Below are 25,591 nucleotides of genomic sequence, written 5' to 3' on the forward strand. Positions count from 1 at the left end.
ATTTGACACCTTTCTGCCCCAAGTACAGACAAAACATCATATTTGAAGTTCAAATTTAAAAAACAAACCAAGAAAAAAAAGGTATGAAAAGAAAATCTCTTTCAGCAATTACAACAAAAGTATAAAAAAGTTTTCACGCTTTCTCCTCAGATCGTGGGAAGGGGGGCAGCAGACGTTCAGTGCTGTGTGTTCGAGAGAGGGGGGTGGGATTTTGAGTTTCTGGGTTTTACGTTCTTGAGAGGCCACGGTTGTCAAGGTCTTTGACCTATGGAGGCAAAGCAGGAGATCATCATTGGAAGTTAGGATGGTTTGGAAGGACAACAACGGTTAAAGACGCACAGGTGAGTTCAAGTTTACCTTGTATATCCTGACGAGCCAGTGCTCTGTAGTATACGCTTCCTCCAGCACATCCAGCTCAAAGTCCTTGTTGCCAATCTCAGCGTTACGAACTCTGTCGTAACCAGGAGGACGCTCTGAAATGAAAGGTAAACATAGTTCTAGTCGTCCAAAACTTCTTAGATTTTTTGTTTGTTAAAACCATGAATTAAAGTTAACATGAAACAGCATTTGCAACCTAATGTACTTCTGTAATGTCACTCATTCATAAGTGAAAATATTATATTATATAATTATATTATAATAATAAAAGGGGCGCTGTTGGACACCGAGCATGTAGGACGTGTCTCCCTTTTGCTCCACGAGTTTGTTTATTTTAACACTTTAACACAGTTTCTTTTCATTAATTTGGCTGGTGTACATATGTGACAAGTACTTGGTCAGTTTTGGTGTGTTTTGGGGGAATTTCAATCGACAATGTCAACTTCACGTGGAAACGCGGCTCGCACAGGCCGTGCTAAGGCCTCTCCCTCGACTGAGCCCGCATCTCCGCCGAAGGTGATCACGGACCCCGAGTGTGCGCCCAATTTGGATCACCTCCGGGCTATGTTAGACCAGTTGAAAGGGGACATTTGCGGAAAAATAGACTCGCTGTCTTGCGAGCTTCGAGCAGACATTTCTTCGGTAAGAGAGGAGCTTAGACACGCAATTGAACCGATGCAACAAAAACTTAGCTCTCATGATCAAGCTATCACGGAGTTGCAGCGAGCATGCACTGACCATAGTGACCTGATAACTTCACTGGATTCAACAGTTTCCACGCTGAAAGCCGAGGTTAAACTGCTGGCCGACAAATGTGAGGACTTGGAGGGTAGAGCGAGGAGGAACAACATTCGGCTGGTAGGTGTGCCGGAGGGGGCCGAAGGTGGGCGCCCAACCGAATTTATTGCCCAGCTGCTGATGGACTCCCTCGGTCTGGGGGAGTTACCCCTACTCGATCGTGCGCATCGCACTCTCCGATCCAAGCCCAGTGATGGTAAACCACCCCGACCCTTTGTGATTCGTGTGCACTTTTTTCACGTGAGGAATGACATTTTACGCCGGGCTAGCGAGGCTCCTCTTCTCCATCAAGGCAAGAAGCTGTTTCTGTTTCCTGACTACACTTCGTCAGTTGCGAAGAAACGCGCTGCATTCACGGACGTTAAACGTCTGTTACATTCGTGTTCTGGAGTGAAGTTTGGATTGAGGTTTCCCGCGATTTTAAAGATCACTCTTCCCGGTGGAGTTACACACACATTTGAGGACCCAGCCACTGCGATGGACTTTGTCAAGGTGAACTTAAAGTCTGGCGTCTCTTCTGGGGCTACAGTTTGAAAGCGGCTGGCAGTTCGTTTGGTAAACTGGGGGTTAATTTAACCCGGTTTCTGAAGCTGTCCTGTAAAAGTTCGTGTCACTTGGACTTGAGTCACTTTTCATATTTTGCTACTGTGTTTGTTTATATATTTATTTTATGCTTTATTACAAACTCGCATGAGCACTAACGTTACTGGTTTGTGCTGTTAACGGAGCGTGTTAGGATGTTTTTGGTAGTTTGTGGGATTTGCGCGCGTCTTATTTGGGAAGACGCTTCAGCTCGTGGGGTGGTGGGTGGGGGTGTGTGTGAGGAGTTCTCCCTTTTTCTTTCATTGTGTGTTTTGTTTAGTCAGGTCGCCCATGTTTTAATTTATTTCTGTGACTGTTATACATTCTATGCTGCAGTGTACACTAATACTTGACTGGCATGCAGCAGTCTAGGATGCCTCGACAATCAGGGGCAGGACTCAAATTTGTTTGCTGGAATTGTAATGGTCTAAATCAGCCTATTAAACGTAGCAAAGTTCTTCACCATCTTCAACAATTAGGAGCCCATATTGTTTTCCTTCAAGAAACTCACTTAAAATCTTCCAGCCATATCAGATTAAAGGGGAGGTGGGTCAGTCAAGTTTTTCATTCTAGTTTTAATTGTAAATCTAGGGGTGTTGCAATTCTGATTCACAAATCGGTTCCTTTTGTGTGCTCTAATGTAATAGCTGACCCCAATGGAAGGTTTTTGTTTGTAACGGGTAAGCTATATAGTAATTCTGTGATTCTGGCTAATGTGTATGGTCCAAACTGGGATGATGACAATTTTTTCCATCAATTGTTCGCCAAATTACCTGACATGTCCACACATCTTCTTATTATGGGGGGTGACTTCAACTGTTGGCTTAATCCGTTATTAGATCGTTCTTCTACTAGACCAGGAGTGCCCTCAAAGTCTTCTAAGACCATTTTATCCTTTATGGATGAGTTCTCGGTCTCTGATCCATGGCGCTTTCTTAATCCGTCTGGTAAAATGTATTCTTTTTTCTCTCATGTACATCACTCCTTTTCTCGTATTGATTATTTTCTCCTGGACAACCGCTTTCTCCATTCTGTTCAGTCTTGCTCTTATGATACTATTCTAATATCAGATCATGCCCCGACCACACTGGAGTTATTCATACAGGAGCGCGAACGTACATGCCCCCCCTGGCGTCTCAATACGCGCCTGCTATCTAATGAGGATTTTGTTAAGTTTGTTTCTAATCAAATTGACTTTTTTCTTACTACCAACAGTACTCCAGGGATATCAGCCTCCCTTCTTTGGGAGACTTTGAAAGCATACATTAGAGGTGAAATTATTTCATACAGCAGCTATGAGAACAAACAAAGGGAAAAAAAATTAAAGGAATTGAGGTTACGAATCTCCCAGCTTGATAATATCTATGCGTCTTCCCCATCCCCTAACTTATATAAGGACCGTCTCTCTCTTCAGGCTGAGTTTGATGTTCTCTCTACTAAAGAGGTTGAGGAGCTCTTATTTAAGGCTAAATATTGTTATTATGAATCTGGGGATAAGGCGACCAAACTTTTGGCCCATCAGCTTCGACAGGCTTCCTCCTCTCAGCAGATTTCACAAATTAATACTCCTTCTGGCGTCACTACCGATCCTAAAAAAATTAATGATCAGTTTAAACAATTTTACTCTTCTTTATATACTTCAGAGGTTGGGTCTGATCTGTCTGCCCTGGATAGTTTTTTTGACTCACTGGAGTTGGTTAAGGTAGATGCTGATATTGCTGAGCAGTTAGAGGACCCAATCACCATAGATGACCTAAAACGGGCAACATTTTCTATGCAGTCTGGAAAATGTCCAGGCCCGGATGGTTTTCCAACGGAGTTTTACAAGACCTTTTTTGACAAATTAGCACCAGTTTTGATAGAAATGTTCAATGAATCTCTTACTCTTTCTAAATTACCTCAGACTCTAAATCAGGCATCTATATCATTACTCTTAAAAAAGAATAAGGACCCTCTGTCCTGCTCAAGTTATCGCCCAATTAGTCTTTTATCTGTAGATGTAAAACTTCTGTCAAAATTATTAGCTATGCGACTGGAATCAGTTTTGCCTTTAATAATCTCTCCTGATCAGACAGGTTTTGTCCAGAACAGACATGGGTTCTATAATCTCAGACGACTTCTCAATGTTGTTTATAATCCTTCTACGTCAATGGGGCCGGAAGCCGTAATCTCATTAGACGCGGAGAAGGCTTTTGACAGAGTGGAGTGGAATTACCTTTTCTTTGCTTTGGAGAAATTTGGTTTTGGCCAAGAGTTCATTTCTTGGATTAAGTTGCTCTATTCATCCCCTATGGCTTCAGTCAGAACTAATGACACCCATTCAGAGTATTTCCCTTTGCACCGCTCCACTCGTCAAGGCTGTCCTCTGAGTCCTCTTTTATTTGCGGTTGCTATCGAACCTCTGGCTATTGCGCTTCGTTTAGAGCCACGTATCACTGGAATAACAAGATATGGTCTTGAACAGAAGGTCTCCCTATATGCCGATGACTTATTACTATTTGTGTCCAATCTCTCTATCTCAGTTCCAGCTGCTCTTGACATCCTTAGTTCATTTGGTCAGATTTCAGGCTATAAACTAAATTTGGACAAGAGTGAGCTGTTTCCTTTAAATCAAGGTGCCCAGAATGCTGCTCAGGGTTTCCCATTCAAAATTGTTCCATTTGGCTTTAAATACCTTGGTATCCGGATTTGTGACCGATTTGAAGATTTGTTTGATTATAATTTTGCCCCTTTGTTAGATCAGATACGGATGGACTTTCAACGGTGGTCACTGTTGCCTCTTTCCCTTGTGGCCAGGGTCAATTCGGTTAAGATGAATATCCTTCCCAAATTGTCTTATCTCTTCCAGTGCATACCTATCTTTCTCCCTCAGTCTTTTTTTCACAAATTAGACAAATTAATCACTGAGTTTATCTGGAACAGGAAGGTCCCTCGTATGCGAAAGGAGCTGTTGCAGAGACCTAAGACCCTTGGGGGCTTGGCCCTTCCTAACTTGAGGTTTTATTACTGGGCTTCCATCCTTAGAATAATTCAGCTTTGGATTTCTCTGGAGGGGGCACCAGTTTCTCCTACATGGCTGAGTATGGAGATGTTTTCTGTTAAACCTGCTTCGTTGACTGCTCTCATCCACGCTCCTCTTAGCTTTTCTTCCTCCCCTTTTTGCAATAATATCTTAGTTAAATCCACTTTTAAAATTTGGAAGCAATTTCGACGCTATTTTGGACTACAGACCTTCTCTTTTCTAGCACCTTTATCAGCTAACCCTGTTTTTCACCCTTCCTTAATTGATAAGGCTTTTTCGTTGTGGTCTGACTACGGCATCAAGGCATTTAGGGACTTGTATATTGCTGGTACATTTGCATCCTTCCAGCAACTCTCAGAGAAATTCCATTTGCCTAGGCAGCATTTTTTTAGATATCTTCAAGTTCGAAGTTTTACTCGCAATCTTAGCCCCAACTTCCCAAATCTCCCAGATGCCTCTCTAGTTGACTCCTTTTTAACCCCATTGCCTACCATTAAGGGTGCTATTTCATGTTTATACAATCTTATCCATTCTTTGCAGCTTACCCCGCAGCATAAAATTAAAACCCAATGGGAGGAGGATCTAGGGGAAGGGATCTCGGAGGATCTGTGGGAGGCCATTTTGCGTCGGGTTCACTCCTCTTCAATTTGTGCTAGACATGGTCTGACCCAGTGCAAAATTCTACATCGTACCCATCTCACTCGAGTTAGGCTTTCTAAAATCTATAATGATGTCGATCCCATGTGCATTAGATGTCGTCAGGCCCCAGCTACCCATGCCCATATGTTCTGGTCTTGCACTTCACTACATAATTTTTGGACGCAGATATTTAATTCTATTTCTGTTTGTACAGGGGTTCCATTTGACCCAACAGCATGTACCGCTTTGTTTGGGGTTTTGCCTCCTACTTTGCAGCTTCCTAAATATAAAGCTGACTTTGTAGCCTTTATCTCCTTATTGGCTAGACGTTTGATTTTATTGAGGTGGAAGTCTCCTGCGCCGCCTTCTCACTCGTCTTGGATCAGGGACATCCTTCAGTTCGTGAAGTTGGAGAAAGTTAGGTGCTCGATACATGGTTCTCTTGCAAAGTTTAATAAAACCTGGGGTCCATTTTTTGCACATGTTGAGGGATTGACTTTTACAGCTATTCCAGAGTAGCCACCCTGATTGTCTTCTAATTGTGAGTTTTTTTTTTCTTGTGGGAATTTGTAGCATGCTGGGATGTTTTTTATTTATCTCTCTGTAAGTGAACATATTGGGCCTTTATTTTGCAGTGGGTGACTGTTTTTTTTTTTTTTTTTTTTTTTTTTTTTTTTTTTTTTTTTTTTTTTTTCTGTTTATTTGTTTTTGGGGGTTGTTTTTTGTATTTTATTTCTTTATTTTATTTTAATTTCTTGTTAGTTGTATTTGACACTGTTTTGACTCCCGAATGGTTACCTCTTGATTTTGTTATGTCACTGGAAAAATCAATAAACAAATTTATAAAAAAAAAAAAAAAAATAATAATAAAATAACATTAAATAATAATAGGAAATATGAATCAATAAGAACATATTATATTATATATAAAATATTAAACAAATTCATGTTAAAAAAAAATAATTTTCATTAAGAAATAAGAAATCAAGAAAAAGAAATCAAGAATATTAAATTCAAATAATGTTAAATATAATAATATTGATCAGTATGACAATTATAATAAAACATTACTGTAATCAATAAAACAATAAAATACTCAAAATAATATTAAATAACAAAACAATAATTATATTTATTAAAATAACACTAAATGATAATAAAATATTAATAACACGTATACATATCAAATATATACTGTATATATATATATATATAGGCAGGATCATTAAAAGTGGGCGTCAAGATGTTAACTGGAAAAACATCAAACGGAGCAAATATTGTAAATAGCTGAACGAGTAGATACTCACTGGCTTCGGTGTAGACCTGGCCGAAGCGATAGTAGCACATCTTGTACATGAGGCAGTTGAGCAGGACGGGGGACCCTTCGCGGTCCACACGGAACTCTCCGGTGGGAGTGTAGTAGTCGTGTTCCTTTATGTGCTTCCCTGTGTCTGTGCTGCCCCCGATACGGACCATCCACAGGAACTTATTGATGTCTAAAAGAAATTCATGTAAACTCATGAAATTTTTGACATGTTATTCAGGTTTCATCCAATCCAGATATTACAACTCAAACGTTAAGGACCACAAAGCTGCTTCGGTGGTTCAAAATTAATCTAAGACCGTACCATCAGATGAATATCCCGTCAATCCACCAAAGATCACCAGGACGTAGCTAACATCCAGTTCTCTCATAATCTCATAGGCTTTCTCCTCTGTGGAGGCCATAGCCTGCAAAGATATTTATTTAAAAAAAAAACATTTATAAAAATGCCTAAAATATATTTAATCCACTATATAATCTCATTATAGAAACTGTAAACAGCAAAACTATATTCCTCAATCACCTGACCAACTCTGGAGATGTGAGTGTTATTCCAAGTGTTGTTGTCAACTAGAATCGTTCGATTGGCCATCGCTGTTATTTGATACCCATAATCCCACCACGACATGACTTTAGCATCCTGTACACAAACAAAAGCAATGTGAGATTAGCAAAACTGTTCAGAATCAAAAGAAGCAGGAAGTTTATGATGGCCAATGGATTGATGGATCCCACCAACCTCCGGTGTGTTGTGTCTGAGCCAGTAATAAGCCTCTCTGAAGTCATCGAAGATGATGCGACTGCCGTCACCACCGCGAGCGGAGAGCACAATGGAGGGGGAGGAGTAAGCCTCGCTGGTCACCCAGGTGGAGTGGAAAGTGTATGTGATGAGGAAGAACGCCATGACCAGAATCATGCCACTCGCCACCTACGGACCAATCAGTGCAGAGCATCACTGAGTGAACCAATGACACAAGCAAAACTGAGAAAGATTAAACAGAGCATTGATCGTACCTCATTCTTGATTGGGTAGGTGGAGTCCTGCTGCTTCTTGGATTTCTTGTCCGGTCGGCTGACATCCAGGTTTTTCATGTAGGTGGTGAGGACCTGAGAAACGCCAATGCCAGACAGGATGCACATGACGGGGGCCAGGACCAACATGAGACGTACCTGAGCAGAGCAGATAAAACTAGGGTCAGAGCTTCCACTGTGAAGAGAAAAACCAACTTCAAACCAAAATAGAGTAGAAATGTCTTACCATGACAGCTGAGAAGTACATGCTGGTGACGCCGTACATGATGATGAAAATTGTGGCATCAGAGAGGTTGTTAAAGCAGTAATAAAGGCCAACTGGAGAAACAAGAGATGACAGATTAAACACATCTGATGCAGTGTTATTTTAATATAATTTTTTTTTATTAGAAACAGCATGTTCTAGTGGGTATAATGGCCTGTTCACACCAAGATCGATAACTATAAAGACAACTATATTTGAGTCCACACCAGCAAACACAATCATTCTGTTTATTCTAAGCATGTGCTGCAATTTTGTCGTCTGCAGCTTTAAATGCTCAAGCGCTTTGACAGTAGTGATTGACCGATATATCGGCCGGCCGATATATCGGGCCGATATTTGCGGTTTTTACGTGTATCGGAATCGGGCGATACGCGGCTGCTGCGTTCGCCGATAGTTTTTTCCCGGCATTATTTATAGACAGGCGTCCACAGGCAGCTCTGTGCTGCTGGAGACGCTGCAGTTCACGTGCAGACCCTGCACTGCCCCTCCCCCACTAGCAGAGTGCAACCTGCGCTTCAAGATAACGGTAACTTTTAAACTTTCAAAGCATCTTTTAACTGTTTGACTGCTGAAATATTGTCACACACTTTGAAAATGGAAACACGTTGCTCTATAACTGTTATGTGGTTGCAACTATATAGCTAAGCAAGTTTGTGGGTCCAAATGGAAAACGCGAATGCCTCGTCTATAAAACTGCTTGCTTGCCATTGTATTTAGGGAGCTGCAATGTAGGGAGCTGTGTAGGCTATCCGTCCAGTATGCATTAGGGCTGTCAATGAATATTCTAAATACGAATATATATTCGAATAGTTAAAAAACCCTGAATTTTGAAGGTGAAAATTAATATTCGAATGTGGAAAAACACGCCCGCGGTAGCAGACTAACGTACACAGCACAGCTCGCTCGGAGCGCTCAGTGTCGGCTCTATGTACTGTGAAACTTCAATTAATGTATTTGTTTCAATCACTAAAATGAAGCCTGCTATATTTGGGACCTTAAATTCGCAACCTTAAATTGCTTGCACAAAACTCTTGATCAGCACTCAACATTTGTTTGTTGTTGTTCATTTAAACCGGTATGCGCGGAGAGCGTGAGGGTGAGTGCCAGAGTGAGCTCTGCGGTCTTGGCCATTAGGTGATTGACTCGTTTTTTTTTGTAGTAATACGTTGTCAAATATGTTTAAACTCAAATAAGCTACTTAATACTAGTAGTTATGTCTCTTTGTATTAATTTGTCCTGTTATTGACGTAATGCGCGTCATTGACCAAATGCACGACGATATGTTCAAATATGTTTTTTTAGAGGGAATATGCAAACGCCATTTGAGCCATTTTGACAATTTTGACAGCCCTAGTATGCGTACGGTAGCTGTTACGAACACTGGTCATAGGATTAAGTAATACCAACGTTGTTCCGTGCTTTTTGTGGGAGATTTATTCAGCGACCACCTGGCTGAGGTTTGGACGCGTGTGGTGTGTGTCTCCCTCGCCATCGCAGTGATATTAGAGACTAGACATGCTCATTTTATTTTATGTAGAAAAATTTAAACCATGGCAGTAAATAGTTCGTTACTTTTAAAATGAAGTACAGTGTGCACTGTGCACTTTATTATGCTGGTTGCTACTGTGTGCAAAAGTGTAATTATTTTATTTATGCTTAAATATTTATTTTCAGCACTGAATTTTTTTTTGTTCTACCTCATGTTTTTAATATTTGTTAAATATTGTTTATCTACTTGTTCTTGTTCTACCTCACATGTTTTTACTATTTGTTAAATATTGTTTTTTTAAGTTAAATAAATGTTACTTTTATTAAATTGAGACCTGTAACATTTGTTAACATCATGTCATTTTTATGATGTAAATTGAGGGAGCAAAATGTATCGGCTCCAAATATCGGCTCAAGAAAATCGGCAGCCCGTATCGGTCATCGGCTAAGGCTGATGGGAAAAAAATCGGTATCGGTATCGGCACTAAAAAATCCATATCGGTCGATCCCTATTTGACAGCCAATCAGAATCCATCCTGCTTTAATGTTTTTATCATTCATCGGCTGGAGAAAATAGTTCTGAAAGTGATTCCAATGATATTGCTTCTCTATGAAGTTATCGTTATATATGTGGTGTGGACTATTCTATATCAATCGTTCTTAATTATATATTAAGAACCATTTTAAGGACAATATCGTCTTTATCGTTATACGGTCCTCGGTGTGAACAGGTCTTAAGACATAAATTTAGAAGTGGCAACAGGGGTGCAAATACAAGAGACAGTAAGCTGAAATTAATTTTTCTTATATAAAATTAAATTTGAAAATAGATAAGTAAATACATTTTTAAATCAAGCACAGAAGAGGAAACAATAACATAATCTCGATTCAAACACCCATGCAATCTTATTCCTAAATGACAATGATTCGCCTCTGTCCATTAAACCTTTGATAAAATCGCACCAGAATATTCGGTGTTTGCGCAGTTGCTGATCCAGAGAGAGCAGTTTCATGTATGAAACAGCTAAACAAACGATACCGTGTGGTTGAAAAGACTGTGTTGCAAATAATCATGTTATCACAGAAGTACAGGGATAAAAGTTTATAGCTTGGATAAAAACACTGATGTCTACGGAAAATAGAGCAAATCACCTTTTGAATAACAATTGTATCGATTGCATAGTTACACCACCAGGTGTTGACAGGTGACTGTTAAAAATGTATGTATGTTAGGGGTGTAACGGTACATGTATTCGTATTGAACCGTTTCGGTTCGAGGCTTCCGGTTCGGTACGCATACAAACCGAACGATTCCTTGGACCATTTTTCCTGCCGACAAAATTCACCCTGGCGCGACCACCACAACGTTGCGCAACATCAAATAGCAAGCGGAACGAAACTGCGCTACTCATTATGTGCTTCACTGATCGTTTATCAGTTCGGAGCAGCAACATCTGTGCAGCGCGAGCCGATCTTGTTCAAGCGACACTGTTACTACACAGCGCTAAGGTCCAGTAAAGAAAACATTTGAATTCACCACTGAAGTAATAACATCGCTGCGAGATCTAGTGAGAAGCATTTACATTTCTCCGTTATTAACCGTAGATCTCTATTAGATCAAACAGCGCTGACGTGGACACCAGGAGAAATGTTGTGCCGTGAATGAACTAGTAGGCTAGGCCTAATACTTTACGTCCACAGACCAGCAACACTCACCATGGATTTAATATAGTAACACTAACTGTAACCAGTTTGGCTGGAATAGTGAAATGCTTTCAAGTACTTCACACATCTTTTTCCAGCACTTCAAAACTCAAATATATGAAGAGTTCAGATGCAAAAGCTAAGTGCCATTTGAAATTTTCTTCTAGAATGATCATTTTTATGAAGCTTGTATATTTAAGTTCAGTAATTTCACTCAAATGACAATTAATAGGTAATCTTCATTGCCATTTAAGTGAAATTACTGAACTTAAATATACAAGCTTGATAAAAATGATCATTCTAGAAGAAAATTTCAAATGGCTTTTGCATCTGAACACTTCATATATTTAAATGTTATTTTTAATGTGATGACCAAAACATTATTTGTTCATCCTTCAAAGATGACACCCATTTATAGACCTGAAAGTTTCAAGATGTAGGAAAACTCACACTTATTTAAAAAATATTTTTTCTTTTAACAAATAGGAAATTTCTCTTGCATTTCTTACTTTTTGCTGTATCGAAAATGTACCGAACCGTGACTTTAAAACCGAGGTACGTACCGAACCGTGATTTTTGTGTACCGTTACACCCCTAATGTATGTGTATGTTTGACTGTTAAAAAAAATCATTCATTCAAGAGATTTGTTCAAAAACACTAATTCATCCAGTAATGAAAAAAGTGAAGTATTTATGAGCAAGTCATTGAATCAAACCCAGTTTGTTTTAAATAATTCAGATTAATTAAACATTTTAAATAAACTGCAGCAATTTACATTTTTGTCAGAACTTCTAGTAAATTACATGTTATTTTGTTCAGAATCATGATGTCTGTTAAAAAAAAAAAAAAAAAAAAAGTGATTCTCAATTTATCCAGAATCATGCAGCTCTAATCTACGGAGCCTCTAAAGGGACACGGTAAAGATTAGATGGTAGAAAAAATTAGATGGTAGAAAAAAAATCAATGAAAAAAGTCAATGCTTTTGCGTTCCCAAGAGAAACTTTGCGTTCGTTTGTGTTCTTTGCGAGTGAACAAAAAGTTTCTCGGGGGAACGTAAACATTTTGCCAGACAACGCAAAAGTATTGCCAAATAATTATTCATCCCATCTTATATTTTTTTCTTCACCTTGTCCCTTTAGGGGCTCCGTACTAATCTATACGCAAAAAGTTACGAATTTGAAAAAGGAACTCAGGAAGGTGCTGTACCTGGAAACATGAAGACCAGAAGCTGCAGGTCAAAGTAGTAGGAGGACCAGGTGGTGGGCTGGTGCTCAGACACAGAGGCGATGATGGGGATGTTGTTCTTGGCGTATGAAGGATCCAGCAGAGAGTAAAAACGGCCAGTCCAAGGAGAGATTGTCCCTAACATAAGCAAATACAAAAACAAACTATTTAAAAATAATAAAAAATAATATTTAAATGACCAAAAAAAACAACATTTAATTATTATTAAATTCAGAAATGTAATTATTTTATTTAATTACCTGTCAGCATGAGCACACCACCTGCAGAGAGCAGGATGACTCCGACCAGCGAAATGACACTCTTGAACAACACTTCAAACTGTTGCGTGTTCAGCTTGCTCCGGAGGTAATCCACAAAAGCGTGAATCTGACACAGGCCAAACACTCCGAATGCAGCCATGTGTTCAGAGGACTGGACAGGCTACAGGAAGAGCAGGAGAGATTACTTATCTATTTGGACGTTTATAATGAAAGCAATTACTAGTATTTAGTAGCTGATATTCAGCTCCTCACCTGGAATCCAACAAAAGAGATCTGCATGGAGAGGACGGTGCCCAGGCAGTAGACTGTGCAATACGCCACATAGATGCGATGAGAGAAACGGCCGGTCAGCATCAACACCAGCACGTGCAGCGGAATGAGGTTGATCAGAAACACGTAACCACCCCAGGACGACACCTGATGCCAACACACAAAGTTGCTGTTAATGAAATCACTTGTTTTGTGTATTTAAATAAAATAATGATTCAACTGAAAACACACATTGAATGATCTGCTCTCAAACAACCCCAATTTAAAGCGACAATGGGTCTGAAATTTTGGCTCACCATGTAAAAATAAGCCAGCGCACACATGGATGACCAGTAAATGGAGCCCGTCTTCACTGCTTTGATCCACATGTAGTACGTCAGCAGCATGCAGAAAATGGCGATTCCTTTATATCCCAAAGGAAACAAAATTATATTTTATATATTTTTTTAAATATACATTTATACATACATATATCTACATATATCATAAATGTTTTATGTGTATACTAAAAATTAATAAACCACACACACCCGTTTGAAAGTTTGGGGTCTGTAAGTAGTCTTTTATGCTCACCAAGGCTGCATTTATTTCAAAAACAGTAATACTGTGACTTTATTTTTAAATAACTAAATCATTTTAAATGTTCTATTTTAAAATGCAACTTATTCCTGAGATGCAAAGCTGAATTTCAGATGCTGTGTTTTCTGTGTCAGTCTTCTGTGTCACATGATCCTTCAGAAATAATTTTTTGATTTGGTGTTCTAGAAACATTTATTATTATCAAATGTTGAAAACATGTTGCTGTATATTTTAGTGGAAATCGTTAGATTTTTTCCAGGATTCTTTGATGAATAGAAAGTTCAAATGAACAGCTTTTATTTGAAAAAAATAATTTATAACCTTAAATTCTTATTTTAAAACATATTATAAATCTTTGTCACTTTTGATCAATTTAATAGGTCCTTGCTAAATAAAAGTATTAATTTCTTGCAAACCCCCCCCCCCCCCCCCCCCCCCAAAAAAAAAACACGTACCGACCACAAACTTTTGACAGAAATTCTAAACCTTCTTGATGACTACTTTTTAAAAACATAACATTATACACAATACCTCTGAAACAAGACTGTACCTTCATTGTCATAAGAGCCTGCCACAGAACGAGAGATGTATCCAGGGACGACTGCGATCATGGCGGCAGCCAGAAGCCCTGCGCCCGCATCCTGGAACAAAGTGTTACTTCAATTAGATTGAGCCGTTAGTTGATAATCTGGACAATTTTGGGCCCAACTCTACCCTTCTGACAATCCCAGGTAAAGTCCTGATTATCTTGATGGTTCTACAGATTATCGTACCAGATTTTCCTGCGGTGTGAGGTGTGTTAAGAGGCCACACCGACCTCAAATCATAAATATCCAACATGTTGAATATTTACGATCAGAATTCTGTTGTGTGGTAGCCTGGTTAAAACCAGACCATTCTCAGTTGTAACTGAGTTATGGTCTGGAAAAGCTTCATAGACAAATCATTTCCAAAAGGGGCGTCACCAACAGACGTCGCTCAAAGGCCTCTGGGGGCAATTGGATAGACCTAAAACCTATCAGAGCGATGAAGGAGATGACGTATGCAGAGCGACGTTATAGAACAACTTCAATAAACGAGCAGACACTGATTAGCTACTTGCTCTATGTTTATTTAAAATTAACAGCAAGACAACTAGAAGTGAATGTGCTTTCCATTAAATAAATCACACACAGTAAACAAAAGCTTAACAAAAAAAACTTTGCAATGAACTTTGCAATTTAGATGCGCAAACTGCGTGCCGGTGCGGTGAGACGTACATGCTCATCCTCGGACGCGGTGCCGCGCGCACTGTTACAAAAAAAGCCGTGCACACAGCCAAGCGAAATGGGGTCAGTCTTGCGCATCGAACACGTCATTTTCCCGCGTAAGCTGATATTAGTGTTTAAACATTCTCTATGATAAAAACATTTTGTGAAAAAAATATTTGTATAACATGGTTTTGGCGGTTATAGAGATCTAATGACAGTGTTCAACTATAACCCTCACACCCCTATTCCACGGCGGCATCCATCTTTGTAAAATGTACAAAATCTGCTTCACCGTCGCTGTGCTGTCGTCATCGTGTAAAGCCCGCCCCAACATTTCTGATTGGTGCCGCGATTTCGACGGATTAGAAATGGGCTTGAATGAGCTCTTTGCCAGACTAACTCGCAGAGTAAATCTAAATTTGCCGGAAGTTGTCTGGGTTTTCCCAGGCTAGTTGAGTGGGGGAACCCTGAGGACAAACGCACACGCACTGTAGATTGTCACATGGAACGAAACGATACCAAATAAAGTGAAAGTGAAAGTGACACGTGATGGCCAAGTATGGTAACCCATACTTGGAATTTGACCTCTGCATTTAACCCATCCAAGTAAGTGCACACACATTAGGAGCAGAGTAGTGAGTAGTGAACACACACACACACTGCAAACGTGGATACACACACCCGGAGCAGCGGGCAGCCTTGAGTGGCGCCCGGGGAGCGATTGGGGGTTAGGTGCCTTGCTCAAGGACACCTCAGTCATATTCCTGCCGGTACTGGAATCAAACCAGCAACCTTTGGGTCACCAGTCCAACTCTGTTACCATTAGGCCATGACTGCCCTAAGAAAGTGAGCTTAACAACCAGTCATGGTGCAGCAGGCCAAACACAAACCTTTTTCGGTGAATTTTCTATAAAAAGCAGTCCAAACATTATTATCGGCATTTCTTTTTGCCCGTCGTCCGCCATGTTAATTTACTCTGGAGTCACATTTGACCGCAAGAGATTTTGCGAGATTTCTCATGTTCACAGTCGGGACTCTGGTTGTTTGTGAATGGAAGTGTGTGGTGTGCGGTCTTGATCACATTGCGGCACTCCACACACTATAGGAACAAAACTGTTAAATCTATGATTTTATTTATCGCCAGGTTTGAGGTCTCTCACATTTTTGAAAATGTTATAATATTTTAAAAATCTTTCAGTGTGGGCTAGCCTTTAGATAGATACATTATGAGCCGGTACCACTGATAAGGGTGTGATGGGTGAGTGCTGAGGTTCACCTCACCTTGAGCTCTTTGGTGAAGTGGTAGGTGACGATAGCGGTGAAGGAGGAGAAGAGAGGGGCAAGGAACACACACACATTGCGGATGTCGATTGTGATGTGGAAAAAGTGCAGCACGTGATACAGAGCCGCAGATGTGATCATCAACCCTGTAAAGAAGAGAAAAAAAAGAAGAAACACATGACATTTAATTTGGCAAAAGGAGCTGTATTATATATTGTGATGTATAGGTTTTAAATAGATGCAAAAGTCACCAACAAAATGACAGGGTGGTTGCTATAAAGAAGCTACATTGTTTAAAGTGGTTTTAGCCTGCTGCTATGAGGATGCCAGGCTCTCTGGCTGGTTGCTAGATTGTTGCTAGTCAGAGTCCCTAAATATGGTTCACGTTTATGAGATCTCTGCCAGTTTTGATGTTCATTAGGCAAAAAAAGTCCAATCAAGTAAATTAAAGTAATGATACTACACAATTTAATGTATCTGTTACACAGAGTTACACATTAAAGTTTAAATGCCAGATATACTTCAAGCTAAATCTATGAACAAACTGGTGTGACGTCATTTCAAATAAACTGGAGAGCTTCTTTATAGTAGAAATCGAAGTTGTAATTCTAATTGAAAGCAACACTGACACTATTTTTCATGTTTAATACTGCAATGCTGCTTGCTTTAAAGCAATCTATTATATAAAGTGGTAAATAAATAAATATCACATGACTGGAGTGACAAATAGCCATCACCTGTTTGATTACCAACATTCTTCAAAATATCATCTTGTGTTCAACAGAAGAAAGAAACTCATACAGGATTGGAACAACTTGAGGGTGAGTAAATGATGACAGTTTTCTTTGAGGCAACTATCTCTTTAATCCAAATGGTTAGAAGTTTGTTTAATGTTTGTGCAATAATAATAAGGAAATGACATCAGCACTGTCAACAAGAACTCCTCTCTATTGGAAATAATATTTTCCAGGGCAACATTTCATTAAATAAAATGGCATTGTTGCAGCATGACTGAAAAACACAGATAACCTTATGTTGCTATAAATTTTGAAATGAGTGTCCTTCAGCTGTACCGGGATAGATTGTGCCTCCTATAATCCTCCCAAGTGGATACCAAGCCCGATCATCAAACCAGTTATGGAATTTGTAAAAACCCTCTTCTGTCAAGAAGCGAGTGGTCCGGTAATTGAAATACCTGTCATTAAACAAACAGGAAACTCAGTTAAACAGGTTCTTGGGATGCTGTTAAAATAACGACCCGAAAGCTGTACTTACGGATCAAACTCATGGATGACGCTCTCGAACCGCAACACGGAGAACAATCTGGTGGAGAACGCTGGAAGAAAATGACAAGAATTAGAGGACAGTTGGCATCTAGTCAGGAGTTCTGATATAAAGGGACATGCATCCACTCACACAGGACGGCTGCCATAGACAGGATGAGTAGCTTCAGCAGGGTGTCCTGTTTCTCATAGGACAGTCGCAGGAAGCCCATCTTGGTCATCTTAACACACAGGAGGCAGGACTAACTCTTTATACCTGACAAAAGGGACAACAACAGCATGTTGAATTGTAACTTAAAATATAACACTTCAGGGGGGGAAATGCGAGACCAGTGTAGGATAGGACTCCTTTAGTAACAAACTATGTAACGTTACAAGCAATAAACACATTTTTCCAGATTTAAACTTCTAAAGGATTATGCAATTCTGCTAATTACTTTTTTACCTGATGAAAGAGATTTTTCTAAATCCATTAAGCGTCAAATACGAATTTTAGGGGTAAAGCAGTTTAAGAAATCGATCAATCTGCACATTTTATCATCTATTAAAGTGTACAGTCTCTGTGAAATCAGGAAGAGTCAGTATGTGCACAATTCCTATGCAAAATCCTACTACCTAATACTTAAACTCATACGTACAGGCAGATAAATCAATTCAGAGAGCATCAACATGCACATTAACACCGTGTTTTCCTGACAAACTATTCGTGAAAATAAACTATTAAAGTCTTCATTAGCTCATTAGCTGCTAGCTAATATCACACCTATGTCACACTTTCACAAGCTATTTTATCATATGTAAATGTATTATTCAATGCACATGAGTAAGTATAATGACAACAAACCCGTATAGTTGCGATAAATGAGCTTAAAAATGATACATTTGCACAATTACCAGTCTTATTCATCGGCGGTTCACTCACTCCAGCCCTTCCACACTCTCACACACAACCCTCTCTCCGTTCAAGTCCCGCCCATCCACGTAGAGAGGGCGCTAATTGGCTCAGCGTCGCAATTCCACAAGAACGGCTTCCGCTGATTGGTCTTCGAGATGTCATTCAAGTGTGTCAAGAAGACGAGTTCCGCATGGCGCTCCAGATATGACGTGTCCTAATGGGAGAAAGACAGTCAGCACTGTGGAGTCCATGCTGCACTCAAATCAACTTTAAAACTTGAACTTTCAAGTTTCATGTCAAGGATCAAGTATCATAACATATTTATGTTATTTTAATTATTTGATAACATTTCACGTACACGTTCATAATGTCAAGAAGGGAAAAAGGTATTTTCATGAAGCTCTGTATAATTCTAAAGCAAAGTGTTTATTTAGGATAGTTGTCTGCTTTATCTTGCAATAAAAAATGACTTGAGTCGTCTGATGTATACATGAGATTAGATGCAACCATGATTAGAAGATTAGAATACATAAATTATATAAACACAAACTTTTATGCTAGATGCGATTAATCGATTTGACAGCACTATATAATAAAACATAACAGTAGCTCAAACAGCAGAGCAAAAGTCATGGGTTCAAATTCAATTCTCAAGTAAGTTGCTTTTGATAGGAACATCTGCCAAATGCATAAACATAAAATGCTAAATAACAAGTCCACTCTAAACGAGTACTGTATACAGACCAAATTTATTGAAATAAATGTAATACTTTTACAAAATGTCACTCACAAATATCTGTCTGTAGGTGTAACACTATGGACTCCTGACAATAATTACAACCCTTTTTAAAATACACACCACCCTCCCCCCACAGATACAATGACATCAAAACGGGCGTTTAGCATGTGCTTCAGTTTCAAATGTTCAAAAGCAGGTTTCAGGTACTGAACTCCAGGAACATACACCACAGTAGATATCCACTTGACATGCCAGCATTCATCGGAAACTGGATCCGTGATCATTTAAAGAACAGTTTCACACGTGTCACACAGTTTGGCAGTGTCAACTGACAGCAGCAGAGGAATAAAACTTGTGCATACTGTTGAAAATCATCCCCGAACCATAACAGATGACACTGGATCATGTTGACATGGTATTCCCAAAATTATAAAAGATGCGAAATGAAAAGCAGCTCCCTTTTGAGTTTTACATTATTACATTAGAATATTTTAACCAAAAAAACGAAATTCTGTCATCATTTATTCACTCTCATGTCATTCCAAATGTTGTTCTTCTGTGGAACACAAAACGTTTACACGGCTCTTTTTAATACAACAAAAGAATATAGTGACTTGAGCAGCATGAACATTCTGCAAAATCTCTATTTATGTGTCCCACAGATAACAGAATAAATGATGATAGAATTTTCATTTTTGGCTGAATTATTCCTTTAAGATGATGTCTAGTCAATAAAATAATGAGCTTTAAAAAGTCTAGCAGATAACAATTTAGATCAAGAAACATCCCTTGCATAAAGATGCCTTTCAATTTGATCGTTTTTCAGTCTAGTTCAGTTTTCCGTGCAGAAAAATAAACCATTGGGGGAAGTTGGGGCCCTTTCATTAACTAAAGCATGTCATAGAGCTTAGTGTTAACTGATAAACACATTATCATTTGTCTGGGCCACACAAGGCAGAAGAAGTCATTACATAAAATTAAAAAGAAGGCCATAAATAGATAAAATTAGTCAAGATAGAAACTACAGGGCCTAAAAGAAGAGGGTGGGCCAGTTCACAGGAAATGTGCATGCTGAGGTCTTTGTGCTGTCTCTACAAATCACCCAAATGGCACGTCATGGGTACAAAAATAGTCCAAAAACAAAACAAAACAAAATCACATAGAGAATCATGACCTTGTGTGTATCCAGTCTTGAACACCGGGCAATTACAATACTAACCTGTCCGATTCATCCCACAGAAGAACATCGAGTCGACACACACTTTCAAATTCAGATGACGCAAACCTAATCGTTTTCCTATCCGCCTGACTCTTTCAACTCGAACAAAGTTAGGACTCCTGAAAGAGGTCACTGGGGGGGTAGAGGTCGCTGGCGCGTTGGGGATACGTGAGGCGAGGGCAGTTTCTCTGTGGACGTGGAGGTCGTGATGGAGCTCTGCATGTGAACCGTCTTGTGGAAGAGTTTGTTACTGATGAGGACGACCAGGGAAAAGAGGCGGAGCTGGAAGTGGCTGCGACAAACAATGATGTAGAACATTAAAATCGCTGCTTTTTCGTAAATAATATTTGAAACAAAACAAAAAAATTAAAATACTTACTAGAGTTTGACTGGGGTTTTTGCTTCATTAGCGCTGATGATGAAAAGCGGGAAGAGAATGGAGAACAAACAGCCGCTGGAGGAAAGAGTGCAAGATTCAGTAGAGGCACAGAAATGATACATTATCCATGCTGCTATAATACTAAACATTTTAGCAGAGGAAAACACTAGGGATGTTTCAGAAATACAATAATAAAACAAAAAATTCAGACATTTTTCAAACAGGGTACGTTTACACGATAACTAAAACTAAAAGCAGAAAAGTTTTTTCGCGTACAGAGACAACATTGTCAAACTATACCCGTTTAAACGGACCTGCAAAAATTACTAAAACGCTGCATTCTGCTGCCTGGCCAGTAGTTGGCGATGTCACTTTGTAAAGGAAAAACTATACGCCTATAGACTGAACACGTAATATGCATGTGCATGACGTCACCGTCACAAATTCACATTTTTGTATTTTACATGGAGACAATAACGGTATCATTTTCAAAAACTTGCACTTTGAAACCCATTTTCAAAAGTTTGTGTTTTCAGGCCTCCAAAACAGCCTTGTCTTTTAAATCAATGGCTAAAAAAAACGCATAAAAAGTTCAGTTTTTAGTTGAAACCAGTGTCGTGTAAACAGCCCCATAGAATGGCAATATAGAGTGGTTGAAAAAAATAATAAATAAATAAAATAGAAAAATAAAATACAATACAATATAATACAATAAAATAAAAACTATAAATAATTGAAGATAAATCATACAGCATTGAGGACCCCACCCGCAGAGTTAGTATTAATCACAATCAGAACAAAAGATGGTCAGGGTCAGAATGAGTTGAAATAGACTCTGATTGTACCTTATGATGTATGAAGAGGGCAGCGCAGTCAGTAGTGCCATGGGCAAACCAAAACCAAAATAATACGGCCAGTTCCTCTCAATGTTTGACAGCCTTTGGTGCATTTCAATCCCTTCAGAAGAGATACAAAAACCTTTTCAATCAGGAAAGGTTTAGACAGAAAGCTGATCTGATGTAAAATTGATTAGATGAGCAAGAGCATACCGTGATTAAACCAGCGATATTCAAAGCAGTAAAGCGAGTAGAGCAGAGACATGTGCAGGAGACTGACCAGCTGACCAATAGCATCAATGGGGAAGAGACTCACAATCCATCCCTAAAAAACCAACAAGCGCAGGAGGCGAGTTTGAAAAAGGCAGAGAGAGAAAAAGGAACAAGTTGAGTGAATCACATCACCGATTTCAGCGATCTTCTACCTGTATGAGGAAGAGGGCCTGGAGCAGAAGATTGAAGAGCATGTCTGCAATGATCTTGCTGACGCTGGGAAAAGGCTGAGCTTTACGTCCAGACACTTCAAACGCCAGATCAGCAATGTCCTGCCCAACAAAACATACCAAAACTCACAACTCTACATTTGAAATATTATAAAAACAGATATATATAGGCCTATATATATATATATATATATATAAATGTTCATTGATTCTGTCAAATTCAATAATTACTATTATATCTATCTATCCATCTATCTATCTAAATTTATATTAATATTACAAAATATTTATATTTCAAATAAATGCTGTTTACAGAATTCTGTTTTAAAAAAAGTATCACTTTTGTACACAAAAATATTTCAAGAGACTTCTTTCAAGAACATTACAAAAACTTTTGTAAATCTTTTTTACGGTACCAGTGTATGTATATATATATATATATATATATATACATATTAGGGGTGTAACGGTTCACAAAATTCACGGTTCGGTTCGATACGATACACTTGTGTCACGGTTCGGTTCGGTACGATTCGGTACGTTTCGGATACAGCGAAAAGAAAGAAATGCCAGAGAAATTTCCTTGATTTAAATTTTTTTTATTATATTTTTATTATAACTAACATCATAAAGTATGATATTTTTTTTAACTTTGAGCAATGATGGAGCTATACTTGACTTTTCTTAGGAGCTTATAAAACAAAACAGCTCCTTGGACAAAATGAAATGTAATAGTGTAGTAGTTATAAACAAAGGTTTATTTTAGTTCAGATTAACATTTGAGGGCGGCAACTGTATTCATAATGTCAAAATAAAACCGACGTGATGTTACTTGAAAGCATTATAGCCTACTATTCCTGCCAAACTTCCATGGTTACAGTTATTAGTGTTACTACAGTAAACCCATGGTGAATGTTCCTGATCTGTGGACACTGGATAGTTCATTCATGGCACAATGTTTCTTCCTGGTTTCCACGTCAGCGCTGTTTGATCCGTTAATAACGGAGAAAAGTGAATGTTTCTCACTAGATCTTGCAGTGATGTTATTACTTCAGTGGCGAATTCAGATGCTTTCTTTACTGGATTTCGCTGTGTAGAGTAACAGTGCTGATGATTAAGATCGGCTCGCGCTGCATTGGTCCAGACTGATAAACGGTCCGTCAACCACACAATAACGAGTGGTTTCGTTCCGATTACATTACATTTGCCATTTGATGTTGGGGAATGTTGTGGTCACACCAGCGTCTCTTACATTATGAGCGCGCTTGCCACGCGTGACGGGCCTACATTTAAAAGAACGAAATTTTGGTCGGCAGGAAAAATGGTCCAATGGTCCTGCAGAGTTTAGCTCCAACTTGTCTCAACCTACTTATCTGGTAGTAATCTACTAGTCTGTTGGTTTGCTCTAATAAACTGCTTGATTAAAATAATTCTGATTTCTACACCATACAGGATCAAAACCATGTGTGAAAAATAGTCTCACCTGGAACCAAATGGAGTTGACTATCTTGCTAAGCACAAAGAGAGGCAGAACCCAGAGAGCACTGAATACAGATGTCAGAATGAACTCCAGCCAGGACCACACATTACCATGCAGAGAAGGGTCACCTGAAAACACATCAGTAGGAGAGGCATAGAAAAGAAAATATCAAATATACAAAGAAATATCTGGAGTATATGGCATGAAACTTCTATAAAAGAGGCGTGTACCTATGATTCTAGCAGTGATGGACTGCAGCAGTGGGATAAACACTCGATAAAACAGGAACAGACTTAGCTGTGAGATAAAAGAAATGAGATTTTTAGTAATATAATAGTGAAACACACAGAGCAAAACATAGCTGACCGACAAGAGACATAAAAACGTACCCAAAATACGCCTCCGTTCCAAGCACAGCACTGGAAAATTCGACTTGCTAGTTTCGGTTCACTGTTAAAGGAAAAAGCGAAGAAACATTTTATCAGGACCTCTAGTATTAGGCTCAAAGAATACTTCAGCCGTACTCGTTCTGAAACGGTCCACAGTCGCATGACATCATTTTCATCATCGGGAGGGTCCGTGTACAACAGCAAATGCGCAAGGTAAATGTGGAGACAGAAGAGTCCACTAAGTGGCAATATGTACAGTTGTGATGTACTGTGCAGTAGTCGGAGAAGAGTGCGTAAAGAGCGAAACAATAGTAAACAAAGCAGCATATTATTCAATTGTTTTGGTTCTGGTGCTAAACTTTGCAGGCAATGGCAGAAACGCTACTATTCTTATTCTTTTTTCTTCCCTCTGACATCTGTATAAAAAGCAATGGTACTGTGCCTGTGTCAAACGCATCCATCTGCGCTCATCCACGGTTAAGTACTTTGAAAGCTGTGCGGACATTACTGTGTGCGAGATGGAGCAGCACGCGGAAAATTAAGGCGGGCCCACTGACTAAAAGGGGTGAAATGGCACATTTACCTGTCCTGTTTTCGTTCCTCGCTCTGAGCCCGTCTCATTGCCAGGGTCCCGCATGTCCTGCGCCTCCTCTGCTCCTCCCTCTTCTGCTGAATCCGAGCATCCAGCTTGGAAATGGTTCCAATGCCCAGGATGGAGTCCTTGATCCCCTGAAATGAAACTAAAAGATTGTCACTTAGATTGAAGCAAGCTTGTGTGAATGATGTTAAAAATCGATCGAATTATGTTATTTGATTATAAATATAATGAACACAGTAATATTGTGTGATATTATTACAGCTAATATTAATTACAATTAATATTTTTTAAAATGTCTTGGGAAAGCTGAATATTCAGCCTAATTACTCCAGTCTTCAGTGTCACATGATCCTTCAGAAATCATTCTAATATACTGATATGATGATCAAGAAACATTTCTGACTATTATCAATGTTGAAAACACTTGTGGAAACAGTGATTATTTTTACAGGATTTTTGATGAATAGATTTATTTCATCTAAATATATTCTCATTAATTCATATTTGTAATTATTTATTGAACTTTTTGAATTATTATTATATCTTTTCTCATCTTTCTGTTTGTAAGTATACATAAATCTTTTTTTTTATTATATTTGGAATGTAATGTTGTGAAATTTGTTCTGTGTTGTTGTACAGAACACTGCTGATCTTAATGTAAAGAAAAACTTTCTGTTTTGAACCAGATGCAAACTTATGATGTAGATATCATTCAAGTCATGAGACATTAAATCAGAACGTTTATTAGAAATAAAATTAGGTGCCGACCGTCGCAACATTGCGGAGAAACGCTCTGACACTGTCCGTCATCTCCACACCGGCTGCAGAGTCATCAACTGCAGGAGGAGCAGCCAGGGGCCAGGCAAGATCTCATGACAGGACGAGGACACGTCTGCAAACTGTACAGAGAAAAATAACTCTTTATCACTGTGGCTTCATATCATTTTCATGCTTTAATTTGAGTGTAAACCCATTTGATCTACAAATTTGATCCAGCAGCTTTGAAAACAACCTGAAAAACATAGTAAAAGAAAGCAATAAAATAAAGTTTCTTTAATTTTAATAGATGGAATTTAGAGGTCCACGTCTGAAATGACATGACATGTACGTTGAAAACATCCCCTAATAGAACTCTACGTGATTAAGGTCAAGGGTCACACATATATACTACCAAACATGTTTTTGAAAGATATTTTGATTAGAACTAAAGCT

The 25,591-nt window shown here is 38.9% G+C and overlaps 2 protein-coding genes across 2 annotated transcripts; both read right to left on the bottom strand.

The window, feature by feature from the left end:
• Positions 1–216: 216 nt before the first annotated feature.
• stt3a (STT3 oligosaccharyltransferase complex catalytic subunit A) lies at positions 217–18,443 on the bottom strand. Its single transcript, XM_056244214.1, has 18 exons — positions 18,296–18,443; positions 17,535–17,657; positions 17,394–17,454; positions 17,192–17,313; positions 16,119–16,264; positions 14,138–14,228; positions 13,305–13,411; positions 12,991–13,155; positions 12,718–12,898; positions 12,440–12,595; positions 8,002–8,093; positions 7,758–7,913; positions 7,483–7,671; positions 7,267–7,383; positions 7,048–7,150; positions 6,727–6,915; positions 358–473; positions 217–265 (listed from the first exon to the last, which is right to left on the bottom strand). Exons 2-18 carry the CDS (start codon positions 17,620–17,622, stop codon positions 227–229), a joined length of 2,118 nt encoding a protein of 705 aa, XP_056100189.1. The 5' UTR covers positions 17,623–17,657; positions 18,296–18,443; the 3' UTR covers positions 217–226.
• A 1,661-nt stretch (positions 18,444–20,104) lies between these two features.
• Positions 20,105–25,259, bottom strand: ei24 (EI24 autophagy associated transmembrane protein). Its single transcript, XM_056244297.1, has 10 exons — positions 25,148–25,259; positions 24,365–24,510; positions 23,782–23,842; positions 23,623–23,689; positions 23,396–23,520; positions 21,895–22,014; positions 21,683–21,794; positions 21,479–21,590; positions 20,634–20,708; positions 20,105–20,546 (listed from the first exon to the last, which is right to left on the bottom strand). The coding sequence occupies exons 1-10, from the start codon at positions 25,187–25,189 to the stop codon at positions 20,384–20,386; spliced, it is 1,023 nt and encodes a 340-aa protein (XP_056100272.1). The 5' UTR covers positions 25,190–25,259; the 3' UTR covers positions 20,105–20,383.
• Between the last annotated feature and the right edge of the window lie 332 nt (positions 25,260–25,591).

The sequence above is a fragment of the Rhinichthys klamathensis genome, unplaced genomic scaffold (assembly GCF_029890125.1).
Source record: "Rhinichthys klamathensis goyatoka isolate OS25496 unplaced genomic scaffold, OSU_Roscu_1.1 h1tg000027l_1, whole genome shotgun sequence".
NCBI classification, from domain to species: Eukaryota; Metazoa; Chordata; class Actinopteri; order Cypriniformes; family Leuciscidae; genus Rhinichthys; species Rhinichthys klamathensis.

Coding starts and splice junctions, on each gene's coding strand:
- stt3a (XM_056244214.1), bottom strand. CDS start 17,622: ATGACCAAGATGGGCTTCCTGCGACTGTCCTATGAGAAACAGGACACC. Junction 17,314..17,393: donor GTCATCCATGAGTTTGATCC/GTAAGTACAGCT, acceptor GTTTAATGACAG/GTATTTCAATTACCGGACCA. Junction 7,384..7,482: donor TCAGACACAACACACCGGAG/GTTGGTGGGATC, acceptor GTTTGTGTACAG/GATGCTAAAGTCATGTCGTG.
- ei24 (XM_056244297.1), bottom strand. CDS start 25,189: ATGACGGACAGTGTCAGAGCGTTTCTCCGCAATGTTGCGACG. Junction 20,709..21,478: donor CCCTCTTCATACATCATAAG/GTACAATCAGAG, acceptor TCTTTCCTCCAG/CGGCTGTTTGTTCTCCATTC. Junction 20,547..20,633: donor AAAACCCCAGTCAAACTCTA/GTAAGTATTTTA, acceptor TGTTTGTCGCAG/CCACTTCCAGCTCCGCCTCT.